Source organism: Peromyscus maniculatus, chromosome 2 (assembly GCF_049852395.1).
Source record: "Peromyscus maniculatus bairdii isolate BWxNUB_F1_BW_parent chromosome 2, HU_Pman_BW_mat_3.1, whole genome shotgun sequence".
Lineage (NCBI taxonomy): Eukaryota > Metazoa > Chordata > Mammalia > Rodentia > Cricetidae > Peromyscus > Peromyscus maniculatus.
This window is the reverse complement of record NC_134853.1, coordinates 123,798,130-123,824,662: the sequence shown is the minus strand read 5'-3', so window position 1 is coordinate 123,824,662 and position 26,533 is coordinate 123,798,130. Positions and strand designations below refer to the sequence as shown.

Here is a 26,533-nt window from a genome sequence, read left to right as displayed (position 1 = left end):
ACATTGGGAAAGCATATCTGGCTGATACTGATGACTCTCAGTTACACACATGGGTATGCTAGCCAGTACACTTAGACTGTTGGCTATGAAAGTGAACCAACAGGTATTCCAAGTACCACCCTGGATTACTTACCCATAGAAAAGTATTGTGACAAAACAAATTTTGTAAAAAGTGTGATATGAACTTCATTGAAAAAGAGAGGAACTAAGTATTTTTAATTATATAGCTCAGAGAAAAAAGAAGGTAATGGAGATCTTCGGAGTAAAGCCTCTCTGGGGAGAATAAAAGGCAAAAATATATCCCCTTTCCAGGTACAGTGGTACTCATTTTAAATTCCATCACTTCAGACAGAAGACCAAAGCCAGTTTGGGCTACATGTCTAAGTAGGCTGGGCACATAGCCTTGATCCCAGTGCTTGGGAGACAGAGGCAGAGGCAGAGGCAGAGGCAGGGAGATCCCCAAGTTTGAGGCCAGGCTTATCTACAGATTTTTCCAGGACAATCAGGATAATAGATAATACATAACAGATAGACCCTCCCCCCCCCCCAAAAAAAAACCAAACCAGGCACTATCTATTAAAAAAAAAAAAAAAAAAGCTCAAAGAAGAGGCAGAAAATAATCATCCAATGTCAGGTACCTAAAACCAGGAGCCACTAAAAACTGTTCAGTGCAGTGTGCTGGGCGTGGAGGCAACAGGGATGGTACACACCTTCACTGTGTGTACATTTGCACCATAGAGATTAATAACTGAAACAAAAAATCTATAGCACATCACACAGGTATGTTTACAAAAATATTTTAATGAGCATATCAGAATGGCAGAAGGAAATGGGAGAAGGGACATATTTTACAGTGCAAAATTATTATGCAGAAATTTAAAAACATCTAATTCATAATTTTAAATGCCTACTTAAATATTACTTCAAATACATTTTAAAGCTCAACGGATTTTGTTGAACTGAGTTACAGATTCTGAACCTTATTGAGCATACATCATAAAACATTATATATTCCAAATGAAAATGACAGTGCTTTGCTAGGACCTACATAACTACCAACAGAAACTTTTCTTTTTGAGACAGAGTCTCAGGTATCCCAGGCTGACCTCAAACTCACTGTGTACTTGAGGATGGCCTTGAACTTCTGATTCTCCTGCCTTCACCTCCCAAGTGCTGAGATTACTGGTGTGCACCACCACACCTAGTTTATGTGGAACTGGGGATGGAACCCAGGGCTTTACGCATGCTGGTGCAAGCATTCAACCAACTGAGCTCATCCCCTGCCCATAATGAAAGGCTTCTTTTCTCATCTCAACTATTAAGAGCTCAAGAGTTATGAAAAGTACTAAATCTTAAGCAAATTAGATTCATGATATTGTCAAGATGTTTAAATAGTGCAATGACTTCTCAAGTTACAGTGGTTGCATTGAAGAACCAAGGGTAAAATCCCTGTAGAAACACAGAACACAATAAAGTATTTGGGAAAAGCTGAGCATCACATATTAGTGGAATGTTTTTCATTATGCATACTTTAAAAAGAAAAATAAGGTTTATTAACATTTATACATCTGACACACTTGCCATCATGCCTGAGAATTTCCTTAAAAATGTTCCTGTAACAAGTTTCAAGAACTCCACAAACTTGCACACCAGATGGATCTTTAAAAAGGTGGACATGACACCTCCAATATTGCAATGATTGAGAAGCACAACATCACTGTTCTTTTAAAACATTTTTATAGATCATCTGTGACAAAGAGCTAGGATGACCTGGACTCATTTAATAAAATATGCTTTAGAAAATAAGACTATAGCTGGGTGTGGTGGGAAATACCTCCAACCTCATTATCAGGGGCTGAGATAGAAGGATTTTAAGTTCCAGGCCAGCCTGGGCTACACAGTGAGACTCTGTCTTAAAAAAAGAAAGGAAAAGAAAGAGGGAGGGAGAGGAGAGGAAAGGAGAGGAGGGGGGGGGAGGGAGGGAGGGAGGGAGGGAGGGAGGGAGGGAGGGAGGGATATGGGTAGGGGTAAGAAGGGAGACAGGGGCCATGGCTATTTGCTAAAGCTACTTGACCTACTGCCATTCTGGATAAATTAATTTTTTCTCAGTAAAACAAACAAACAAACAAAAACCCCTCATGCTTCTCAGTACTTCCATCTGAAACTGATTTACTGGGTATTTATGCAAAAACAGTATATGTATATGATATGTTGTCAAAGTGGCTTCCAATACTGATTGGGGAAAAGAAAAAGTTATTCCCATTGGTTAAGGGAAGCAGTCTGGACAAACATAAGAACACTCTGAGGGATGAGGCCTGGACGGTCATTCTCAGTGCAAACCTTTACCCAAGCTGCCTTTAAAGCACTGGCTCTTGAACTGAGGGCTGGGAACAAACTAAAAGCAGCATTTGGGGATGTGTCTGTGTGAGAAAAAGATAGCTAATAATCCTTTAATAAAAAAAGTTTGGAGATAGATTGGTCTATCAGCTGTATAAAACTACATTTTTATAAGAAGAATTTAAGACTGAAAATAAAATGGCACCCATCCTTACAAGGCTAGTGCACACAGATAATCCTTTTAAAAAACACAGAAGGATGATTTTGGATCTGTTTCATTTTGGAAAAAACAGTATCAAATCTGACAAACTGGATTGTAACTGGAAAGGTCTGAAAATTCTTAAAACCATTATTTTCTCATAAAAATCAATATTGCTACCTGTCAATAGTTATTATAGATGTGACAATATCTCAAAATCACCTGGCCTTTCCTTTCTGTTGACTTAATGAAAACAACGGGAAATCTTATAGTGCACAAGAGTAACAGAACAGGATTCTATTCAGCACAATACATTTACGTATTTAAGCTGACAGTAAGTCTTTGTTTTGCTTCAAAAATAATTTTGGAAACTATAGCAAATGCAAACAAGCTTGCAGTCTTGAGTATCATGCTGAACTCCAGAGGCCCCAAATTATTTGTCCATAAGTAGAAGTTTGAAAAAAAAATATGTTTATAATTCTTTATGAATGCTTTTACCACCTGGATAAGAAACATGACTTGGTTAACTACACACACTTAAAAATTCATTAGAAAAATCTTAGCAAAATAAAATGAAAGCTGACAGACTCAGAATATCAGTTCCTCTCATAAAAGTTTACCAACTGTACAAGTTAAGAAAATTATACAAGCTTTTTGTATTAAGAAAAGACAGCTCAGTCAAGACATATGTACTGTAAAAATCTTTCAAAGGCTACAAAGAATCTGGAAAAATACAGAATGTATTTCTTAAGCCCAGATAAGAATATGGAAAGACATCATTGATGTCAACAATTTTACAAATACAAACCTGACTTGGTTTATTTTTAAACTTCTACATATAAAAATCATGCTAGCATAACCTTCAGGATTCACGAGGGTTTCCTTAGTTCAATTTGTAAAGAGAGAAAAATGTCTGTTGTAAAGACATTTCTAGATAATCAAGAAATTGGTACTGAGCAGAAACCCAAACTTGTTTCCCCCCCACTCCCCGACTATTCTTCCTCTTAAAAATAAGGAAAAATTACCTTTTAGTCAAATTTATGATTAGTATCTCAAATGAGAAGGTACAGATAAGTCTTTGGGTGATTCAAATTTACCAATGTTTTTATATCCTTAAAGAGGTCTTCAACAATTTAAAGTAAAAGAACTTGGAAAAGGTGGAACTATGAATCCCATTTCTTAACGTGAGGACTCAATTCAAACATCAAGATGAACCAACTACTTCAAGGAATCAGCTTTCTAAAGGTCACCCACCAACCCTGAAAATTGTAGTCACACCAGAATTTACTGCAAAGAAAGTAACACAGGCCTAGGACTTAGTCATTTGTGTTTTCATGTTCCTCAAACTTTCCATGCGAGACTGCCTCCTGGAAGAATTCAGACGAACCCGGACTTTCTTTCCCATTGCTGTTTATCCGTCGCCTTTTGGCAGGTCTCTCATTTTTTTCATCACAATCATTTTCATTTCTTGCAGTCATATGGGCAAGTTTTGGGTCAGTGGTCAGGTTATCTGCTTCATAACCATTAGTGTCCATATCGGTATGAAGTGTTTTCTTATTTCCACCTGTTGGTCCATTAACATGTAAGCCTTCAACTTTTACTTCTTCTTTGTTTAGTAGTTCACCTGGTCCATTAGATGACACACCTACATTTGGAGAAAGAAAAATGATACTTAATGAAAAAAGCTAAATTCATAAACTATTCTAAAATAGCTGCTACAACAGTTCTCACTGAGGCACAAGGACAGCACCAAATCTGAACATACTCATGGTGTGAAGTGTGGCTCTACTGCTTACCAGGTGATAATAACCAAATCTTCACAGGCTACCCATCAGTTTCCTTACACACCACGAGACCCAAAGCAAGTGCATGTTACACAGTCATTGTGAAGATAAACTAAAGCAATGGATTTTAAGGCAAAGAACAGAATCAGACATATAGTAACAGCATCCTAGGGGGCTGGAGAGATAGCTCAGTGGTTGAGAATGCTTGATGTGCTAAGAGGAGGAGCCAGGTTTAGGTCCCAGAATCCACATGGATGCTCACAACCTGTAACTCTACTTTCCGGTATCTAACACCCTCTCCCAGTTTCCTCAGTTCTCACACACATGGTACACAGCATACAAAGCACACATATACATTAAATGAAAAAAAAAATATTCAAAGAAGAATCCCAAGTATTACTATGTAGGAACATACTGACTGACATTGTTCCCAGAGGAGATAGGATCTGAAACATGGAGAGTCTGAGATCTTTCTGGATTGCATGTAGCAAGATTCTTCCACAACAGGCAGGAAAAGTAAAATTATTCTAATTAAAGCAAGTAGCAGAAAGATCAAGAGCTGACTACAAAATGGAACACAAATTTTAGTAATACAAAGCCCACTCAGCACACATCATTGGAGATAATGAAATCTTAATTATGTGAAAAATATTCAACATAAAGGATGGGTCTCAAAGATTATATTTTGGTCAAAGAAAATAATTTTTCTCAGTTCAGTGTGTATCCAAATCTTGAACACATACAAGAACTATGTATCATATAACATTAAAGAATTCTGTACTAGCTAGTCCAAAAAGCTAAGTTAAACTGATCAAGTAAAAAATAACTAACATTAAAATGTGCATTAGTTAAAGTCCTTTATATAAAAGAAATTTTAGAGACCCAGAGAGGTTTCCTAGTGAGAACTTAGGGTCAGAGGATCTGAGCTTGCTTTTTACCCAGCAGGGCTGCATAAGGGGATGATTTGACCATGGTGTGGTTACTAGGTGTTTGGAAAAGTCTACACTTGGCTGTGCAGTGTGCTTTGAGCTAGCAAGGGGGAGGTCTTTTGCTCTGCCCCTTGGCACTGTTTTAAAAAGCCCTTTTAGCCGGGCGGTGGTGGCGCACGCCTTTAATCCCAGCACTCGGGAGGCAGAGCCAGGTGGATCTCTGTGAGTTCGAGGCCAGCCTGGACTACCAAGTGAGTCCCAGGAAAGGCGCAAAGCTACACAGAGAAACCCTGTCTCGAAAAACCAAAAAAAAAAAAAGCCCTTTTAAAGAGGCGGAAGTGTGTTGGGTATTGACCTAGGTCCTCCTGAAGCTGTTCTGTTTGTCTTTCTCCTCTTCGCTATCTTTCTATCTAATATTTCCTATCCCTCTCCTCCTCATAGGAACCCTTTTAAAAGGTGGGAGCTGGCCTCCCACAAGAAATAAAGATAAAAAATTTATATATTAAAAAGTTCTAGCCTTTCTTTGGAAAACCTGAAAATCTCTATTGTACTTACCTGATGTCTTCTGAGCTAAACAGCATTTTCTAGGTCATTTGTGAAAATTATCTTACCCTAATAGTGCTTTCTCATAGAAGAAAGGGTTGTCTTTGTAGGATGTTAAAAACAGACAAAAGGAGTGACATTCTCAACTCCTGAGCACCTCCCTCAGGTCCATGTTCCAGTCAAACTGCACTTCAAATCTCTATAAAGGAAGGGGCAGCGGACTGCAGAACAGCAGTCTAACAAGCAGTCTCAGACCCATGCATGGCTGCTGAGACCCACACCCTGTCTGACCAGCATATTCTTCAAGGGAGAAATATGAAAAGGACCATGAAATGAACTAAGTAATAAGTATGCAACTGCAGTGAGAGTCTGAGGTCAAAGCTCTGGCATTTTCTCCAGAACCTTCTCCATGGCTCCCCCCAGTTTGAAAGGTTTTAACTCCACTTTCTCCCCACAAGGATGCTGTAGAACCATGCTTGCCATTTTCTGCTAAGTAATATTCTTCTTACCAGGGACAATTAAAGTAGAAATCAGAAAAATTCTTGGAACAGCTCTTACAGATGGTCCTTCACATACTCTGCATGAAGAATGCTTTCATGTGTGTGAGCATGTGTAAATGGTTCATGTGTAAATGGTAAATGGGCATGCAGAACACCCATGCCCAGGTTGAGAGCTGCTTTACATGTGCTCACTTTTCAAGGGTATTATGCAAAGTCAAATATTCAAAATTCACCTATTAATCTACTTTTTGTCTTTATGATTATATCCATGTTACAAGTTCTCTAACTATTTGAAAACTAAATGCATTTCTGATGCCTGGATTTGTCTAAAAGTTAAAGCAGTACTCATATCTAGGCATTATCCCACTCAGGTAGGAGATGCTACCTAACACAAATGTACTGAAAGCAACGATCCCTGTGTAGCTTGTTTCATAGATTTCAGTTTATGTGTTACTAAGAACTCTGTCCAATTACTCTACGGAGTGTGTTTGGATGTGTGTGTGCAGATCTTTCGTGTTTATATTTTCAGACTCTAGAGTTTAAAGTGAATTCCCGTGAGCCATTCTTTGTGTTGGTCACTATGAAGAACGCGGTGTAGTTCCTGGTTGCTTACCATTTTGATTACTATTGCTGACAGTGCCATCTTCTTTCTCCGACTGGCTGTTACTACTATTTGATGCAGTAGGGGGAGGGGATGGTGCTCGGCTTGAAGCAGCACTTTCACTCTCATCCAAAAGACGATCCATGTAATCCCTTAAGATTAAGTTAAAGAATACAATTATTTCCTTAAATAAAATGGTGAAGATTAAAATTAGTTGAGTTAAGTATATATTCTACTGTCAACACATAATGTCCTGATTGTACCAGGATCTAAACACCGTCTTCGGAAGCTTCTTTCGGCTATGTATTTGAAGGGAGATGTATGAAGGTGCTACACTAAGAAAAATGTAAAGCCCACGGCAAGCTTAAAGACTTTAAACTGTGCACAGAAAGGCTCAAAAGCGCTCAACTGAAGCTGGAGTGTGTGTATGTAAAGAGGTGAGGATGACGTCATTGGGGGTACAGGGTGATTTCTGAACAGATACAGACTAGTTTTCAGTTTCCTAAAGGCAACAACTGAAGGTGCGACTGAGACCTAGCACAAAGGATGATCCCTGACAGCCACCATACAGATCAGTTTTCTGTCAGATCTGTACCATAATGGGTTAAGTCCTGGGCATATTTGCTGGTCACCTATCAGTATCTTGTTGCAGACAGGCTTATTTATAACTTCATTACTATTTCCTGAACTATAGTTGAGGTTCACTGACACTGGGCTGAGGTGAGAAGAAATGGGCTAAATACTTGTCTGAGGGTTGTTATTTTACAATGAAATGCAGATAAACCCCATGTGTCCTATCTACACACATAGTTATTGTATTACACATGAAAGTGGCAGACTGTGGCCTGTGGGCTGGCTGCTGTTTTTTTGTAAAGTCCGACTGGAACATGGTCATACACCTGTAACTCCAGGACTGGACAGTAGAGATGCTGGATACCTGCAGCTCACTAGCCAAGCCAGATAGTCATAGCAAGCCTTGGGTTCCAAGGAAAGACCCTGTCTAAAAAAACTTGATGGGTACTTCCTGAAAAACAACACCCAAGGTTGTTGTTTGGTGCACACACAAAACAAACATGTACCACAGAAACATATTGTAAGCAGAAACTGATCAACGTAACATTCTTGACATTATAAATGTAATGGCTTTTACAATGTTCCAGCTCAATGCTCTACACTGTCATTAAAAAAACAACCAAAGAACCAATCTGAAACACACATTAATAGGAACAGGTAAGATGACTATCAACCCTTTGAGAAGCTAAGGCAAAAAGAATAGGCACTAACTACATGAGAAGGAATTACTAGAAATAAACAAAGCTTAGTGGGAATGAATATTGGAAGATGTTAAAAAGCCATTCAAAAGAAAGCTAGATGAAAAGACATCAAAATTATGTACAATTTTTGAACATGGCAACGATAATGTGAAAAACAATAACCATCATCTTTATATTAATGTAATCCTAAATGCTTAGAAAGGAAGTCAGGTAGAACAAGTCAGAAAGGTAAGAGTGCTCAAGTTCAGATAACTGGACTTTTAAGAATTATTCAGAATAGCAATAGCTCCAATTTGAATGTGGCTCTCAATCCCTCCAGGTGGTAACTAGGGGTCAACTGTAGTGGAGCTCTCAGAGGCTGTGGCAGGAAGGGCAAATGAACTTCAATCTGGTAATAAGGGAAGTAACAAAACAGAAAAACTTAACAAGGACTCTTAAGATAAGGCACTTAGTCTAACGTGAACCTAAAAACAAGGGAAAAGAAATTCACAAGTGTTTTTTTAAGGCAGTGGTTCTCAACCTGTAGGTTGTGACCCCTGGGGTGTGTATGTGTGTTAAACAATCCTTTCACAAGGGTTGTCTAAGACCATTAAAAAAAGACATATATATTATATTATGATTCCTAATAGTACCAAAATGAAGTAGCAATGAAATCGTTCTATGGTTGCAGTCACTACAACATGAGGAACTGTATTAAAAGGTGGAAGCACTAGGAAGGCTGGGAACCACTGCTCTAAGGCATTACATATGTCTTATACAACCACTTTAGGATAGAATCATTAGCAGAAAATGCAAGCAGGTCAGAAATAGTTCTTATAGAAAATCACAATTTCAAGCCGGGCGGTGGTGGCGCACGCCTTTAATCCCAGCACTCGGGAGGCAGAGGCAGGTGGATCTCTGTGAGTTCGAGGCCAGCCTGGGCTACCAAGTGAGTTCCAGGAAAGGCGCAAAGCTACGCAGAGAAACCCTGTCTCGAAAAACCAAAAAAAAAAAAAAAAAAGAAAATCACAATTTCTCACCACATGAGTAATAACGTACAGTCTGGTCATTACTTCTTTTCAACTTTTACTATTTATTTTGTAAGATAGTGTCTTGCTATGTAGCCTCACCTGACCTGACAGTGTACAGCCCAGACTAGATTCAAACTCATGCAAATCCTCCCATCTCAGCTTTCTGAATGCTGAGATTACAGGTGTGAGATACCACACCTAGCTGGTCATTGCTTTTTATAGAAAGTATAATACACCTGTAAAGAAAATGCTGTAGTTCTTTTAGGGGGAAAAAAAAAAGGAAGACAAGGCAGACAGGCAGACAGACAAGCACAAAGGAGCAAAGGAGTAAAAGTAAATTCCACAAGAGCACGGTGATTGTGCCCCAGGGGAAAACCACACACATTTGTGACTTCATTCCATTCTGACACGAGACCTTAGAAAAAACAAAGTGTGGGTTACTTTAACTGTGGTTTGTCTACCTACAGAAAACTTAACCTTAAGAGAAATTAAGAAGTTAAGTACCTTCAAAAAGTCTTCAGAAACTCTAAGAGACTATCAGATAACCTAAAAACCACCCCTGTCTACTCTACTGCACTGGACATCACAGAGCCAACTAAGCCAAGCCCTTAGCACATTCCTCTGCTAAGGCATTCTGAAAAAGAAATGGATGAGCCAGGAGTCTGACCTAGCACAGCAAATGGTATGTGTGTTTATGCTGATGATGACATCTTCATCACATCTAAACGTTGCTTCTGAAATAGGGAAAGGAGGGAGGGATACATCTAGTCCTACATCTTAGAGCTTGAATCCACAAAAAATAAATTTAGTAAGTAGTTAAAGTTATGAATTAAGCTATCAAATTAAATTCATTAAATTATTTTTAACTGCTTATCAAGCAGTGAAAGTTTGTAATGCTCCTTTATATGAAATTCCCTAATGCTCCTTTATATGAAATTCCATTCTAATGATCACCAATTCTGACTAAGTGGAGAACAGGAGAGGTAAGGAGTTCACTGTTTTTTGATAAAGGTGGATCACACTCATTTATTGCCTTGCTTGGGAGTGGTGTTGGAGATGAACTCAGGGCCTTCAAAAGACTAGGTAAGCACTCTAACCCCAGCCCTCATTTATACTTTTTTAATTTATTTTGCTTTGGGCTCTACAATGCCTGGTCTGAGGAAGTACTGAGTACAGACATCTAGGTATAAATAAACGTAAAAAAGAAATACTATGGCCTAGGAGTTTGGAAAAATATAATTCAATATAGTAACAAGCACATCTTTGTAAAGTAGCTTGAGGACATCTGTACTAGTGCACACTGACCTCAACTACTCACAGCTTGAATGAAGCTAAAAGAATTTCATGTCAGGATTGTATTTAGGCAGGTAAGACACATGCATAGTGTGATTACAGCTACCATCACTGTCAATCAGAATGTTAGAAGTGCATTACTATGCATTACTTCTGTAATATGTCCTGAAAGATTCGGGACAGCTAGGAAAAGGTATGTCTAACAAACAAGGATATAATTTAACCTGACAATTATCTACATTCAAATCTTGTTTTAGTTCCAAAGATCAAAACAGATTGCACAGGGAAAATTTAAGTTTCCCTACCTTTTTTTTATGGCCCTCTACAGGTTATATAGCCCAATAGTTTTTAGAAGTTTATCTTGGTCCTATTTTTACTATTTTCGAAGGTTAAAACTAAAGCCAGATGTGGTGGTGGTGGTGGTGCACATATACAACCCTGGCACTTGGAAGGTTGACAAAATTGCTAAGAATGAGGCCAGCAAGATTTTGCCTCAAAAATAAATAAATTAAATTAAATATTAACACTGTCCTTTTCAATTTTAAGATATCTAATGAAAATCTGCACTCTAAATCTTGGTTTAACGCTTATTGTCTTAACATGTATCATGGCTTACAATTTTTTTAAGACAATAAAGTCTGCATGCCTTATATGTCAAGAGACTGATAAGTTTTGAAAGTAACAGAAACTGTATTTTGAAGGATTACAAAATTCAAAATTCTTTAAAGAAAAATCCAAGAAAGCTTAGAAAACAACTCACGTTACACCAGGATGAAGATTATATTTCTTTTTTCCAAATCTTGTTTGCTGAGCAAAGAAATCATAACGCTCAGACTTTTTCCACATGTAATAGAATGCTACACATTCACCAACTGATCTTGTTCGGACCTGTAAGAAATAAAGACTTGTTTTTAAGAATAGTCTCCTAACAGTGCCACTTCAAGAAAAACCTCTCAAGTCTGTGTTGGATAGTTTTACGTCAACTTGAAACAAGTTACAGTCATTGGGAAGAGGGACTCAACCAAGAAAATGCCTCCATAAGACTGGCCTACCAGCAAGTCTGTGGACCATTTTCTTGATTGAGATAGGTGGTGCCAACCCTGGGCAGGTGGTTCCGCGTTGTATTAAGAAAGCAAACTAGCCGGGCGGTGGTGGTGCACGCCTTTAATCCCAGCACTCGGGAGGCAGAGCCAGGCGGATCTCTGTGAGTTCGAGGCCAGCCTGGGCTACCAAGTGAGCTCCAGGAAAGGCGCAAAGCTACACAGAGAAACCCTGTCTCGAAAAACCAAAAAAAAAAGAAAGCAAACTGGACAAGCCCTGAGGAACAATACAGTAATCAGTGTTCCTTTATGGTTTCTGCTGCAGTTCCTGCTTCTAATTCCTACCTCAACTTCCTTCAATGACAACAAGGTACTGTAATGTGAAACTATAAGCCAAATAAACCACGGTGTTTTACCACAGCAATAGAAACACTAAGACAGACTGGAAAAAAAAGCTACTCTTTAGTTAATATACACGACAAGCAAACATGATATATTATGTATGAAATACAAACTACAGCAACTGTGCTGAAAACTATTCTTTCTAAATCCATTGAGAAAAATAATACATCAATAACTATATATGATAGTTAGCATTCTGTTTTTTAATTCAAAGACAGCCCCACTCTAATATTTTACAATAAAACAAGTATTCCTCTAATGCAAATAAGAGTGACAATTAGGTTAAAATGAATCCAAAGAACATATGCTTTTACTCACAGATTACCAAGGGAATCTACATTTAAATCCTCCCTCCCTCCCTCCCTCTCTTTTGGTATTTTGAGACAGGGTTTCTCTGTGTAGCTTCAGAGCCTTTCCTGGAATTCACTCTGTAGACCAGGCTGGCCTCGAACTCAGAGATCTGCCTGGCTCTGCCTCCCAAGTGCTGGGATTAAAGGCGTGTGCCACTACCGCCCGGCCTTAAATTCTCTTATAAATGATTTCCCACAATAAAGCATGAAATCAGATCTGAACCTCGAACCTTGTAGAAAAATCAATTCAAAATGAATCAAAGACCTTAATATAAAATCTGAACCTCTGAAACGCCAGATGTATAAAAACACAGGTAACTTTTGACAGTAGAGGTGCAGGTGAAGTCCTTCTAAAAAGGACTCTACCAACACAAGAAACAAGCCGAAGAACTGACAAATAGGATTGCTTGAAATTAAAAGCTTCTGCACTCAAATGAAACTATCAGCAGAGTAAAGAAACCACCTACAAAATGGAGAAAACTTTTGCTATCTATTTATCTGAAGTGGATTAATTATTTAGAATATATAATGAACTCTAAAATAGCCAATAAATACCAAGTATTCAGGATCCTTAGCTTTCAAGGAAATATACACTAAAACTGCTCTTAATCTCTATCTTACTCAAGTCAGAATGGTTTTTCACAAAAAATAAGCAACAAGAATAAGTGACAACAAATGCTGGCTGGATATAGGGAAACAAATGCCCCAGGATGTAGAAAAAGAGGATATAAACTGATAAAACTAGTATGGAAATCAGTATGGAGACTCCAGATAAAACCAAAAACTGAGCTATAATAGGACCCACCTGTCATCCTGAGGTATATACCCAAGGATTTCAAGTCAGCACATCACAGAGATAACTTGCTTACCAATGTTTATTGCTATAGTATTCACAACAGCCAATTAACAAAACCAATCTAGATGCCCACCAACATATGAATGGATATAAAAATATGCAGATACACAATACAATTTTATTTAGCTGTAGAAAATAAATGAAATTATGACATTGTAAACAAAAATGGATGGACTGAGATCTTATGTTAAAATAAGCCAGACTAAGAAGGGGAAATGTAATTTCTCTTATATAAAAATCTAGACGTAAATTTTTATGTGATATACACATATATAAAGGATATAAAAGCAAAGGAGACAGAGGTTAAGGGACCAAGAAGGTAGTAGCATATACATGCCATAATCAACAAAAAATGCTGGCAATCTCCTTCACTGCTACTGCCTTGGAGAGCTGGAGAAGTTGATGGATAAAGAATGAAACACTGCACGCTTCAAAGAGAAAAAGGCCCATGAAGTAGTGCTCTGGAAGGAAAGAAAATGCTAAAAAAAAATTTCGGCACTGATTTCATCTACTACTGAGGACACCCTTAACTTACCTAACATAGATTTTTCCCCCCTTTCTTCCCCTCTGTTTAAACTTGATTAAAGTTGTAAAGCAATAAGGGCTTTTAAAAAGTCCTTTCAAGAAACTAGAGAAATGGCATTTAGTGGTTTAGAGTATCCCAAGGTCCCAGGTTCCATTTCCAGCATCCACATACATAGTGGCTCTCAATCATCCGGTTTCAGGGAACCTGATGCCCTCTTCTGGCCTCCTGAGGCAGCAGGCACACATGTGGCACACACAAGCAGGTAAAATGCCAATCAACATACATTAAAAAAAAAAATTCTTTCAAGCTCTTTTTTGTTTTGCTTCCTAAAGAATGATTTCAAGTCAGCTGTAATTTACTGATGCAAAAACCAAGACATCTTGGGGCATGCTATTACCACAATACAAAATCTTCATGAAATAAGCTTATAACAGAACTTCAATATTTTCACATTCAACCCTCAAAGAATCACTGTCCTCCCTTTGTTCACTAGAGCAACTAAGTAGAGCATAGGCCAGATGACTCTTAAGAGCATTTAAAAGACCCCACTCAACATTTATAAAGAATCAGTTATATTATGATGATGATGATGATGATGTTTTTGAGACAGGGTTTCTCTGTGTAATAGTTCTGGCTGTCCTAGAACTCGCTTTGTAGACCAAGCTGGCCTAGAACTCAGCTCTGCCTCCATCTGCCTCCCAAGTGCTGGGAATTAAAGGTGTGCCCCACCACCACCCAGCCAGTTATATTCTTAATAAGGCACATGCTGAAACTTTGGCTCATGGTTTCAAGTCAGCTAATGAGTTTTTTTAAAGACTTTTGAAGTCACACTGGTGGGGCTTTGCTTCTGCACTTTCAGTTACACTCCAGAGATGCCCCTGAGAGGTAACCCAACAGTTTGGTTAGCAGTATACAAGGAATACCAGAAAAAATAAAATATACTTTTCAACCTGCAAAATGGATTTTAAAACAAATTCATGAACATGCAGTCAGTCACCAGTTAACACAACCTTTCCCCAGAGTGCTGACTGTATCAAATTTGGACATATTGGGCTCCCCACTTTGGACACCAATTGCATTGTCTAAGTTATTCAAAACACTCAAACTCCAAGATTCTCTTTGACTATCAATGTTTGTTTATCTTTTGTAAAAGATGTAATTATTTTTAACTATGTGGTGTGTGTGTGTGTGTGTGTGTGTTTGTGTGTGTGTGTGTGTGTGTGTGTGTGTGTGTGTGTGTGTGTTTGAGAGTGAATGAGAGTGCAGGTGCCTATAGAGGCCAGAGGTGTAAGTTCCTCTGAACCTAAAGTTACAGGTGGTTTTGAGCCACCCACCCAACATTGGCGCTGGGTACCAAATCTGGGTCCTTGGCAAATGCAGCATTCCTTTTTAACTGGTGGGCAAATTCATCAGTAATGCTTGATGTGAATTATAAAAATGCAACTATATTAAGAAGAAAGTAGTAAATGCAAAGTAAAATTAGCAGTGAATTCACAGGATCTGTAACTCCCATTTAATAGTGAGTGTGTCAAAACAAAGCAAGTATATTCTAGCAATAGCTAGAAAAAAACAAAACAAATAAAAAACACTGAATTGGAGCTTCAAACATATGCCCAATACTTAGAACATAGTCCTGTACAAGGTATCGGATTTAAAAAAAAGTTCTCTTCAAGGAAATATATAAGGCCTAGCTCAACACATTCATGAAAAGTAATGTTCATGAGTTTCTATATTTGTGCTGAAACTTTATCATAATCTCCCCACAAAACCACCTAATTTTCTTTGCTGTTATATAAAATGGTGGAGTTACTATTAAAAATTCTTTGAGAATTCTGTTGTTTAAAAAAAAAAAAAAAAAAAAAAAAAAACCCACCAGGTGTGGTGGCACACACCTTAATTCTAGCACTTGGGAAGCAGAAGCGGGCAGATCTGGGAGTTCCAAGTCAGCCTGGTCTACATAGTAATTTCCAAGACAGTCTTGGACTAAGTCTGTTCCAAGACAGAGTTAGATAATGAGACTCTATGTCCAATCAAACAAAACCAAAGCCCAAAGGTTGGCAAGATGTCTCTGCAGGTAAAGGTGCGTGCTATTTGACATTACCCACTATACAAAACTGTCTTCTGACTACAACATGTGCACTGTGACACTCATATGCCCCCTCCCACATTCAAGAATAAATAATAAAAATTCCTTGGGAAGAATTAAATGTTCAAACCTACAAGTTATTATTTAGTTCTTTAGGATACATACTGTACGACTGATATTTATAGGATATCAAACTATGTTTTAAGTCTATGGTGATAGATACCTCTGGAAAATATCATCTTAAGAATATAATTTAAGATCATTTAGGACTTAGGTAACCATAAAAAATATTTTAATCATGGACAATAAGACGGTTCAGCAGGTTAAGGTGCTTGCCACCAAGTCTGACAATCTGAGTTCAACCCCAAAGTCCCGCAGGGTAGTGGTGGGGTAGACCGACTTCAGAAGGGGAAGGGGAGATGGACTCCAGAGTTGTCCTGTGACACACACACTAAAGCATACACACACATCACACAAATAATTATTTTCACTGTAAATTTGATGTTAAGAATATTTTAAAATTTCAAAATTACTTTAAAGAGGTATTTGCAATTGATAGCTACTGGAAGAGAAAAATTTGTTTTCTATTAACCAAACTCAGAGGCAGGCCCCATAATAAGGAGCAGTCAGCTAAGACAAACTGACAATCCATGGGTGTTGTGTTTGTGTGTATGTAGATGTGTCTGCACGCGGGAAAGAACATGAAATTGGTGGGGTAGGATCTGGAATAAGTTAGGACAGGATAGAATATGATAAAAATATATTGAACGAAATTCTCAAAGAATGTGTAAAAACACATTATTTTAAAAATGTATAAACCTCTTGTCACAGAAAACAGCCTTCAGTAATTGCATTTATGCATACACAATCAGAGAAGTTGACTAACAGACTTATAAATGAGTTCAATTCTTAAATACTTACAGTATAATAAAAAAAGTCACCTGACTAATATGTCAGGCAGTCTAAGTATGCTTATTCTAATTAGTTGTAAATCAAAAGATTGTAATATTACAAAAACTTTAAATAAATCATTACTTACTTTATTAGCCTGGATCAGATGAAAATCTTTTCCATAGGCCTTCAGCCCTTGTTCAAAATTTCTACACTCTTCCTCTGTCCACACAGATAATTCCTCTGACAAAATGAGGCGACAAAAGCAAACTTTTAATAAACAATAACAAAACTGAAAGCAAAAATGTAACTTTCTGGTAAAAAAAATTAAGGGAGTAGATCTTACTCTTAAGTGTTAATATTGGTCATTGCAAAAGATACAGTGATAAAAAATCCCGATTTAATAAAAATTGGAATGATTTGATCCATAACTCCCCAATCTCAAATTTGGGCCACTTGTTCCTTGTTGTTGTGGAGACGAGGTCTTGCTATATTTCAGCCAGGCCTCCAACTTGTAATGCTTCTATGGTGGGCCACCTCTCCCAGTTCTCCTCAGTTCTTTTCAGCTTCCTGTCAGTAGCCACCTTTTCATGCCTTCAACTTGGTAAGCTCGTTCTTACTTTGGACTCTACATGGAAGTATGCTCTGCCCCCTACCTCATCTCTCAACAATGCAATTGTTCACTCATTAATAAAAATACTTTGTTCTCAAAAGTTTCCCCTCAAATTCTCACCTTAAGTAGATTATGTCCAGTTATAACAGGCTTTATTTAACAATATCTTCTAACTCTCCTCTAAAGATCAGCAACCATTTTTCAGCCTGCTGCCAGGCCATGAGGACTGAGACTCATATGGTTAGGTGCTCGGAGCTAAAGAGCCTTCAGACTGACGTCATGTAAACAGATAATCTATCACTGTCATACCCATAGAAACATATACCTATAGATATACATGTACTTTCAGTGCAGTGGAGGAGCCAAATTTAGATTAAAAAAGGGAAAAGTCAGGTTTCAACTATAGCTTTATTGCTCATAAATTACACCTGCCTCAGCCACACTACTTTGGTTCAGAGACCTCAATCTCCCAATTCTATTTAATAATTCTTTATAATGATTTGTGTCTGTTTCCATGTGTTATGTGCAGCACAGTGTGTGAAGGGAGGCCAGGGAACTATTTTAGGTAACGGGTTCTTTTCTCCCACCTCTCCATGGTCTCAGCTATCACAGTTAGGTTGTTGGGCTTGAGTGACAAGCCCTTCCCCACTGAGCCGCCTAAGCAGCCCAGTCTTACAATTTTAAAGTTAGGAAGTAGGTGTTATGTGATAGAGCTCATAGGACTATTACAGAGATCAAAGAAGAAAATCTTTAAATATGTCTTCAACCTATAAGGCATTATATATTTTAGACTTTCACTTAAATGCCCTTCTTTTGCATAATAGAACAATCTTAATCCCATTCCCTGTAACAATTTGAGTGACATTTGTGCTCTGCACATACCCCCTGAATTGAGAAAGACTAGTTATTAAGCTGAAGACACATTTAGGTGAACTGAGCAACTTAAAGTTAAAATTGCTGCCAAGTCATGAAATGAAAGTCTAGCATGTGTTTACCTCGAGCTGCTTTGACATTAAATCTCAATCTTCTCAAGGCTTCTTCTGTATCAAAACTGCATTTAACCAATTCATATAAAGCCTAGAAAAATAAAAGGTTTCTACGTAAGACTGACAGACTACCAACAGTTCAGCCTGATGCTCATTTTTAAGAGCACATTTTTCTGAATCCTCTGTTTATTTCTATGCTTTCTGGTCCAATTTTAGTGAAAGCAACATACAGAGCACCAAGGGAAAAAAAAGATGAGTTTAGGGCCGGGTGGTGGTGCACGCCTTTAATGCCAGCACTCAGGAGGCAGAACCAGGTGGATCTCTGTGAGTTTGACGCCAGCCTGGTCTACAGAGCAAGATCCAGGACAGGCACCGAAACTACACAGAGAAACCCCATTCCAAAAAAAAAACAAAACAAAAAGAGCTCAATCTAACCTTCTATGCCTCTCACTATGTACAAGAAAAGGTATACAACCTGGTGACCAGAGTATCTCAGCAACTGAGATATTAATCTCATATAAAATATCATTTTGTTTAATGTGGGGGACCAGCCCCTACACTTATATACCCCAGGGACTCTTAAGGAATGAGGGAGAAGAGACTTAGTTAGAAATAAAGAGGGGAGAGAAAACAAAGGATGGACTCGAGTGGGCCTGGATCCTTATCCACTGGCCCAGAACTTTTTTCCAAAGGTCTGTTTATAACAATGCCAAGGGCTGGAGCAAAAGACCTGCCCCTTGCTAGTTATAGTCAAGTGCAGACCCTTACAAACCCCTGATACTCAGGCCCATGGTCCAATCAACCTCTTATGCAGTCCTGCTGGGTATAGCCACTAAGAAACCTAGTGGGTTACAACAGTTTAAGTTGTAATTCTTTGCAGCCTTCTGAGATCCCTAATATTTTAAACAAATTGAGAAAGAAAAACAACAACAAACAAGGTTGTAAAAATGCTGTTGTATTAGGTTCATGGTAGGTATTAGTCTGACCATATACACAATGGCATTATCTGAGATGAGGGTGCCAACTTGATCACAGATGTGGAGTCTCATGGAGATAGAATAGAAAACAAATAAAACAAAAGGCCAGGCAGTGGTGGCCTCTGCCTCAGGAGGCAGAGGCAGGTGAGTCTCTATGAATTGAGGCCAGCCTGGTCTGCAAAGTAAGTTCTAGGACAGCCAGGGCTCCACAGAGAAAACCTGTCTCGAGAAAATAAATAAATAAATAAATAAATAAACCCAGAAGAAAACACTTTTAAAAGCACTATGAAAAGTATACCTAAGCAAAGTAAAGATTTCTGTTTACTGGAGCTGAAACTGCATCAATGATGTAAGCATATCAATAGGAGGTCTTGTGCTAATTCCAACCTTTACAGAAGGAGTTCAGGTGGGCAGAGCACCCATATTGAGAAATGAGGAAACCCCAAACAGCTGCTCCTTACTAATGTACCTGTTCGTTGTCTTTTATGTGAGATCCTTCAGGAATTGCTTCTACACCTTTCTCATCACCTGTTCTTCTGGATGCATCCTTAAGAAATACAATCACTTTATCTTCTGGTAAATATTCTGGGTCCCACAGAAGCTGATCATCATTTTCATATACTAAATTCATAAACAAAATGTTAATAAAAACTGCCAAAAGTTGACATAATTTGTGCAGAGACATATCACTAAACAAATAACTCAGTCTTCTTAAAACTGATTTATTTTCTCTATATATGTTGTGCATGTGCCACACCACACATGTGAAGGTCAGAGGACCACTAGCAGGAGTCAGCTCTTCTTTATTTCATTAATTGATTAGTTCATTATTTATTGAGACAGAATTTCTCTGTATAGCCCTAGCTGTCCTGGAATTTGCTCTGCAGACCACTGGCTTCAAACTCAAGAGATCCACCTGCCTCCAGAGTGCTAGGATTGAAGGCATGTCCACCATCACCTGTTGAGAGTCAGTTTTTAATATGTGAATCCCAAGTATCAAACTCGGGTTGTCAGGCTTGGATCTCTACTCTCTTGTCTTCTTATGTGGTTCCTTCCTTTCTGTCTGTCTTTCTTTCTTTCTTTCTTTCTTTCTTTCTTTCTTTCTTTCTTTCTTTCTTTCTTTCTTTCTTTCTTTCTTTCTTTCTTTCTTTCTTTCCTTCCTTCCTTCCTTCCTTCCTTCCTTCCTTCCTTCCTTCCTTCCTTCCTTCCTTCCTTCCTTCCTTCCTTCTTTCTTTCTTTCTTTCTTTCTTTCTTTCTTTCTTTCTTTCTTTCTTTCTTTCTTTCTTTCTTTCTTTTTTAAGATTTATTTCTTTATTATGTATACAATATTTTGCCTGCACGTATGTCTGCAGGCCAGAAGAGAGCACCAGATCTCATTATAGATGGTTATGAGCCACCATGTGGTTGCTGGGAATTGCACTCAGGACCTCTGAAAGGGCAGTCAGTGCTCTTAACCTCTGAGCCATCTTGCCAGGCTGTGTTTTTTTCTTATGTGCCTTCATGTGTTATAATCATTTTCATATAAAAGTCACAACCTTTAAAAAAACTTCATTTTCATCATAATTTCCAATGTAGTAAGAATAAAGTCTGAATCTCACCAAAATTTGAAAATAGGAAGGATCATGACCTGAGACAGTGCCTTATGAGAGTTCAAATCACATCAAACCCAGGAACAAGAGCCTAAAATGTAGTTAGTGCTAGAAATGTGAAAACCTCAGGAGCCATGACAAGTGCTTTCAAGAGTGATTTCCAAAGCTGGTTAAATGCCAGAGTGACCAGGGGTTGAAAAGAGGCCTACTGGGTTTACTAACAGGGATATGAGGATGTGAGGACTGAGCTGAAGGGCTGGGAAGGTAAGTGGGAAGTGAAACAAAGCAAAATCTTTTGAGAAGTTTGGCTAGGAAGGTGGGGAAATGGCAGGAGGCAGTGAGGAAATCCAGTTGTACAAAGTTTATAAGGCCTCAAGTACTTAAATTTCAATGGAAAGGAAATCACTTGATAAAATAATTATGAGACATGAGATGACTTTCAAAATTCCTTGTATTATAAAAAGGAGTAGCAGCTACTTAAGCATTTCCTGTATACTAGGCAATGTATCAACTGTCCTCACATAAATTACTTTCTTCCTCTATTCACATACACGTACTTTAAAAACCTCCTACTCTTTCCTGATTCTCTCAATATACACTCTTCTCTGAAACAGAACTCAAAGGACAATATGTAGAAAAATGTCCTTCTGTCATTCTTTATTCTGTTGGCATAATAAACACTCAAATTGAAATGTTGACTCCCCCTGCTAAGTGAATTTGGATATAGTACTCATTTCGGTTCTCTACTCAGCCTGTTCTGCGAAAGGAATGGAATCTTTACTACTTATGTTTTAAAGGTTGTCTCAGGAAGAGGAAGTGAAGGGGTGTGTGCCTGAATCCCAGTGTTCTCCACACCTCATTTAAACCTACAGAACAGCAGAAATTACTACAAACCATTTCTGGAATCATTGACAATAGTCTACAAATCCTCAAACTGAGTAGACCATCACCAGGTGGCGCCAAATGACAAAATAGCCTCCTTTAAGGCTGAACAGATGGTTTTGATTGTGTCAGGAACCTCAGAATACATACTTCATTTCAGACAATTACAATATAGTCAGTAATGAGCATGGGGGGGGAGCAACAGAAGTCTCTCTAATTCACGGTGTAGACAATATGCACACAGATATAAATTAGCAAGAGTTCAGAGAGTAGTTCACTAGTGTATGAAGAAAGGGGAGAGGAGAGCTTATGACATCTTATTAAAGACTGACTCAGCAGCCATTAAATGAGACCCCAGAAGTGCTAATTCACAGATGAATCTGATGAGGCCGGTCAGTGGACCATACTTAACTAGGTATTCACACTGTTCATTTCAGCTATTCTATAACCTACAATAAACTTAGAAAAATTTCAAGTAATCAAATTGAATGTGTTATATAAGCAAGATAAACCACCAAAATCATCTCACAAACTCCACTATATATAGTTGGCAAGGACTACATACAAGAATTAGGAGAGGGCTATATATTCTGATTTGAGGAAAAAACAAATATTTGACATGAGAAGCTGAGAGCTACCATTATAATGCCACAAACCTCTGTAATTTAGAAAAACAATTCCTAATGAATAAATGTATACTTATACATTGTCAACTTTATTCCATTTTTAATGCCCAAGAACGAATGTGATCTAATCAGGGTATCTTAGTATGAAAAGCTACCATCAGCAATGTCATACAACACTGGAGTTCACCAGACATTGGCGTATTTTCAAAATGTCATATTCACATAGCCTTCTGACACACAGTTAAGTGAACAGTTGCAGAATGAGTATTCCTAAGCAGAAAATCTAAAGGCCAAAATGATCTGAAATCCAAAACACTGCCTCAAGTACTCTGGATAAAGGATATTCAGCCTGTCATAAGGATAGACTACATTGTTCACTTCCCCATTTTAGTCACAGAAGAACTAACAATACAGCCAGGTGTTGTGGCAGTACTTTTAATCTCAGGCATTAGGAAACAAACAGCAGGACTGCCTGACCCCAGGAGTTTGAGAATGTCTGGAAACACAGTAAGCCTGTCTCAAAAAACAAACAAGACAACAACAACAACAACAAAACCCAAAGCAGCTCCTTGTACTAGTGAACACCTACTGGGGCCAGGAAGCTCAAAGCCAAGTTGGTAAGACCCAGCCTCAAAGCAAACACTCTAAATAAAACAAAAGCAAATGCTCTGTGACCTTCTAACAAAAGATGCTTTTTATCTGGCCAACAGACGTTCAGAAATAGTCTTTGGCTGCACCCTGGGCTCAGCTGGTAGAGTACTTTCCTAGTATGTATGTAGCCCTGGACTGGATCCCCAACAGTGCATAAACAGGAAGTGAAGGCACAGGTCTATAGTCACTTCTAGAGAGCATGGTATGTGAATTACATCTCATTAAAGCTGTTAATTGATAACCACTTACTGAAAACCAAAACTCGCTTATGGTCCTGAAGGGGACAGACACTAATCCCACAAACAAATAAATTATGAACCAAGGCAAAAACAAGTTTTCACTTATTTCTCTGAAAAGTGGTATTTTTCTGGCCAGGCATATGACTCAAGCTGTGAGTCAATAGGAGCTTACTCCAAAACTTGCTGGAGCTCCAAAGGATAATGAGGTCTTCATTTCTGATTGTTCTCTAGTTATAGGATGGCGTAAAGTTTAAGATAAGAGCTTCTAGTAACCATCTTAGGGAGGAACAATCATCTTTTGTTATTTTTCCTTCAGAAACAGTCTACGGATTCATGCAGCATTTATATTGTACAATAACCAAGAGATGACTTAAAGCATGAGAGGATGTCCTTCGGTATATTCAAATTCTATACCAAGTCAAATAAAAAACTTGAATATCTGTGCATTTTGCTATCTATGGGTCAGGGAAGGGGTAGTTTTAATGTTAACTCCCACAGATAGAAAGAGATATGTACTTTGTCAAGCATCAATTATAATTAACATAGAAATGTAAGCAAATGTTAATGAAGGTATAACCAGGGAGATTTTAAAACCAAAATTAAATCAGGTTTCAAAGGAAAATGCCAATATGTAACTAAGTTCTAAAACTTAAGAGTTTACATCAGGAGTGATAACCAGTGAGGGAACACAATGGGCCTGAGTCTAGTAAAGCCAAATCAGAGGGCATACACACATCTGTCATCCATCTGGAATCTTGAATCACTGAAAAGAACTCTGTCCACTTCTAAGTGACTCCTACAATAAGGACATCAGAGCCAGCCATGGCGGCACACACCTGCAATCCCAGCTTCAAGCAGGAAGACAGCAATTTTCAGGTCAGCCCACAGAACAGATGGAGATGTGTTTCAAAATAAAAGCTGAGAATGGGGTTCAGAGGGTTTAACCGAACCCCAGCACCTACTCCGCAACCAAGACACTAGAATTGTTTCAACACTGTAAGACATGTTCTCTCTGACCCATCTGGTGAGAAACACCCTGGGGGTTTGGCAACATGAACGCACTAATCAGCAGTATCTTTTTATAAACTTTATTTTTAACAGCATGCTGCATAATATTGGTATTTGCTTTACGTTCACAGGGGACAAGACAGAGAAATGAATTTTGTGTTTTGTTTAAAGTCAGAATTCCTTTTTCCATTATTAATTAAACTTTTTCTTCACACAATACAGTCTGCTCACATTCTTGACTTCTTCAGAGAAATGTCACTTTCTACATCCTGTCTGGTCTTCCTACAACATCTCGCACTTAAGTCCTCAAATAAAAGCCAGGCATGGTGGCACACACCTTTAGTCCCAGCACTCAGGGGGCACAGGCAGAGGGATCTCTTTGAATTCAAGGCCAGCCTGGTTTACAAAGTGAGACCCTGTCTCAAAAAGAAAAATGCACCAATGAATAATCTTCATCATCAAATCGCACCTTACTGTAAAGAAATTATACATAACCCTCTTCTAAAATCATGAAAATATTAAGCCAGAAGAGGCAGTATTTTTAAAGTAAAAATTGTAATTTACTTACTATGGTATTTGACTACAGATATGAAAATAAAAGGTAAAGTACAAGAAGAGATGAACCTTCAATCATGACAGCAATATACCATAAAACTGTGCTGTTTTCCTTCCCTCTACTCATAATCCTGTCTCGGGTGCTGGGGAGTGAGCCCATGGCTTTGAGCAGCTATGTAAGTGCTGGTTTACCTTTAAGCCTCACCCTCAGCCCTTAATATGAAACTTTCAAAACATAGGCATTATCTCCTTATAGCCAAAAATTTTAAGACATCTAGTAAAATGGAACAAGTGTTTACCTCTCAGTTCCCTACTGACAGAAAGAACTCATGGCCTGCTACTGCATAGAACACAGTACTTACATTTCAATTATAAAGACAAAAGCCAACAGACATTTTTTCTGAACACAACAATAAGGTACACATAAGAGACACAGAATTCCAGTACAGAACAAGGTCAACTTTGGTGTTATAGGAGTTAAGCTGGGCAAGCTTGCTAAAGGCAAGGGCAAGTGATCTGAAAACATTTGGCTACCACCACCAACAACAAAAGACTTCCCAATTCTAAGCTGCAATGTGAAGAAAATGAAAAAGAAAAGAATTTTTAGCTTCCAGCGATGTCATACTATATATGAACAACTCACTAAAGACACATATGCATCCTTTTAAAACCCACCTAACATAGGTAATGTGAAACAGACTGACTCAAAAAAAAATACCAAATCCTCATTTATTTTACATTATTAGATGTATAACTGGCCTTAGGACTTTGATGTAAAATGATTAAAATAAAACTTGTAAAATTTAAATATACAAGTACTACTCCCAAATTATTTTAAGACACAAATGACAAAATATTCCTTTTTAGTAGTATTGAATTTTAGAAGCAAATAAGCAACCAGTGGTTTTATCAGTTGGTTTTTAAACCCATTATTGAAAAGTTATCTATTATAAAGGTTATTAAGTATGAAGCTCAGAACATTTAAAACATAGAAAAAAAAATGTTCTTAAAAGAGACACATGGCTGGCATATTTTGAGAGGCATACCTTCAGACTGCCTTCTTTTACAGTGACCAGCTCTGGTGGATGTGCTTCTTTTATCAGGGTTATTTAGTAGGCTGCTATGTCCTTACCACATCTTATATGTAAACTAACAGACCAGGGCTGGGAGATGGCTCAGGGGGTAAAGCGCCTGCTGCCTGAGACCAAGAACACAGGTTTGGACCCCAGCATCCTGGGTGAAAGACAGACACTCACTGGCCAGCCAGTCTGGCCAGACAGATCCTGTGTGTCAAGGTGAAGGGCCAAAACAGGAAGGAACCCAACATTGACCTCTGGCTTCCATAAACAGGTAAGTGTACCTAGACACAAACACACACCATCCCCCAAAATAAGTCCATCATATCAAAAGTTCAGGTATATAACCTTACTATAACTTACCTTTTTCATTTTCTTTGTATCTACAAACACCAACTGGAATCTCAGCTTGAAACATGGAGCCCACCATGATTTCCTATTTTAAACACAACAAAAAAATACCTAGTGATACAAATCTTATGCTCATGTCTAGCTTCACTATCTTCTAGGGTAAACTCACTCTGGCCTCTTTGTCATAAAACCAATTACCTACCTCATGGTAGTATTGTGAGGATGAATGAGTTAATAATAGCTAGGAGCTTACATATGACTGGATGGGAAATATTAATAATAATGAATAAAATGTAATATAAACAATACATTGTTTGGCATTCTTTGAATGGTGTCCACTACAGAGTCCCTCGGCTGTC

At 38.2% G+C, this 26,533-nt stretch overlaps 1 protein-coding gene across 19 annotated transcripts in view; it reads right to left on the bottom strand.

Annotated features, from left to right (window-relative positions):
* Positions 1–781: 781 nt before the first annotated feature.
* Mier1 (MIER1 transcriptional regulator) overlaps positions 782–26,533 on the bottom strand; it is a 57,727-nt gene continuing 31,975 nt past the window's right edge. For all 19 annotated transcript variants that reach the window (XM_076564614.1, XM_076564615.1, XM_042271499.2 and 16 more), the window contains 7 exons: positions 26,187–26,259; positions 19,667–19,818; positions 18,230–18,311; positions 16,770–16,864; positions 11,231–11,358; positions 6,906–7,045; positions 782–4,181 (listed from right to left, as the gene is read on the bottom strand). In XM_076564614.1, coding sequence (XP_076420729.1) covers positions 3,853–4,181; positions 6,906–7,045; positions 11,231–11,358; positions 16,770–16,864; positions 18,230–18,311; positions 19,667–19,818; positions 26,187–26,259 — 999 coding nt within the window. In that variant the 3' untranslated portion in view covers positions 782–3,852. The remainder of the gene's footprint in view (positions 4,182–6,905; positions 7,046–11,230; positions 11,359–16,769; positions 16,865–18,229; positions 18,312–19,666; positions 19,819–26,186; positions 26,260–26,533) is intronic.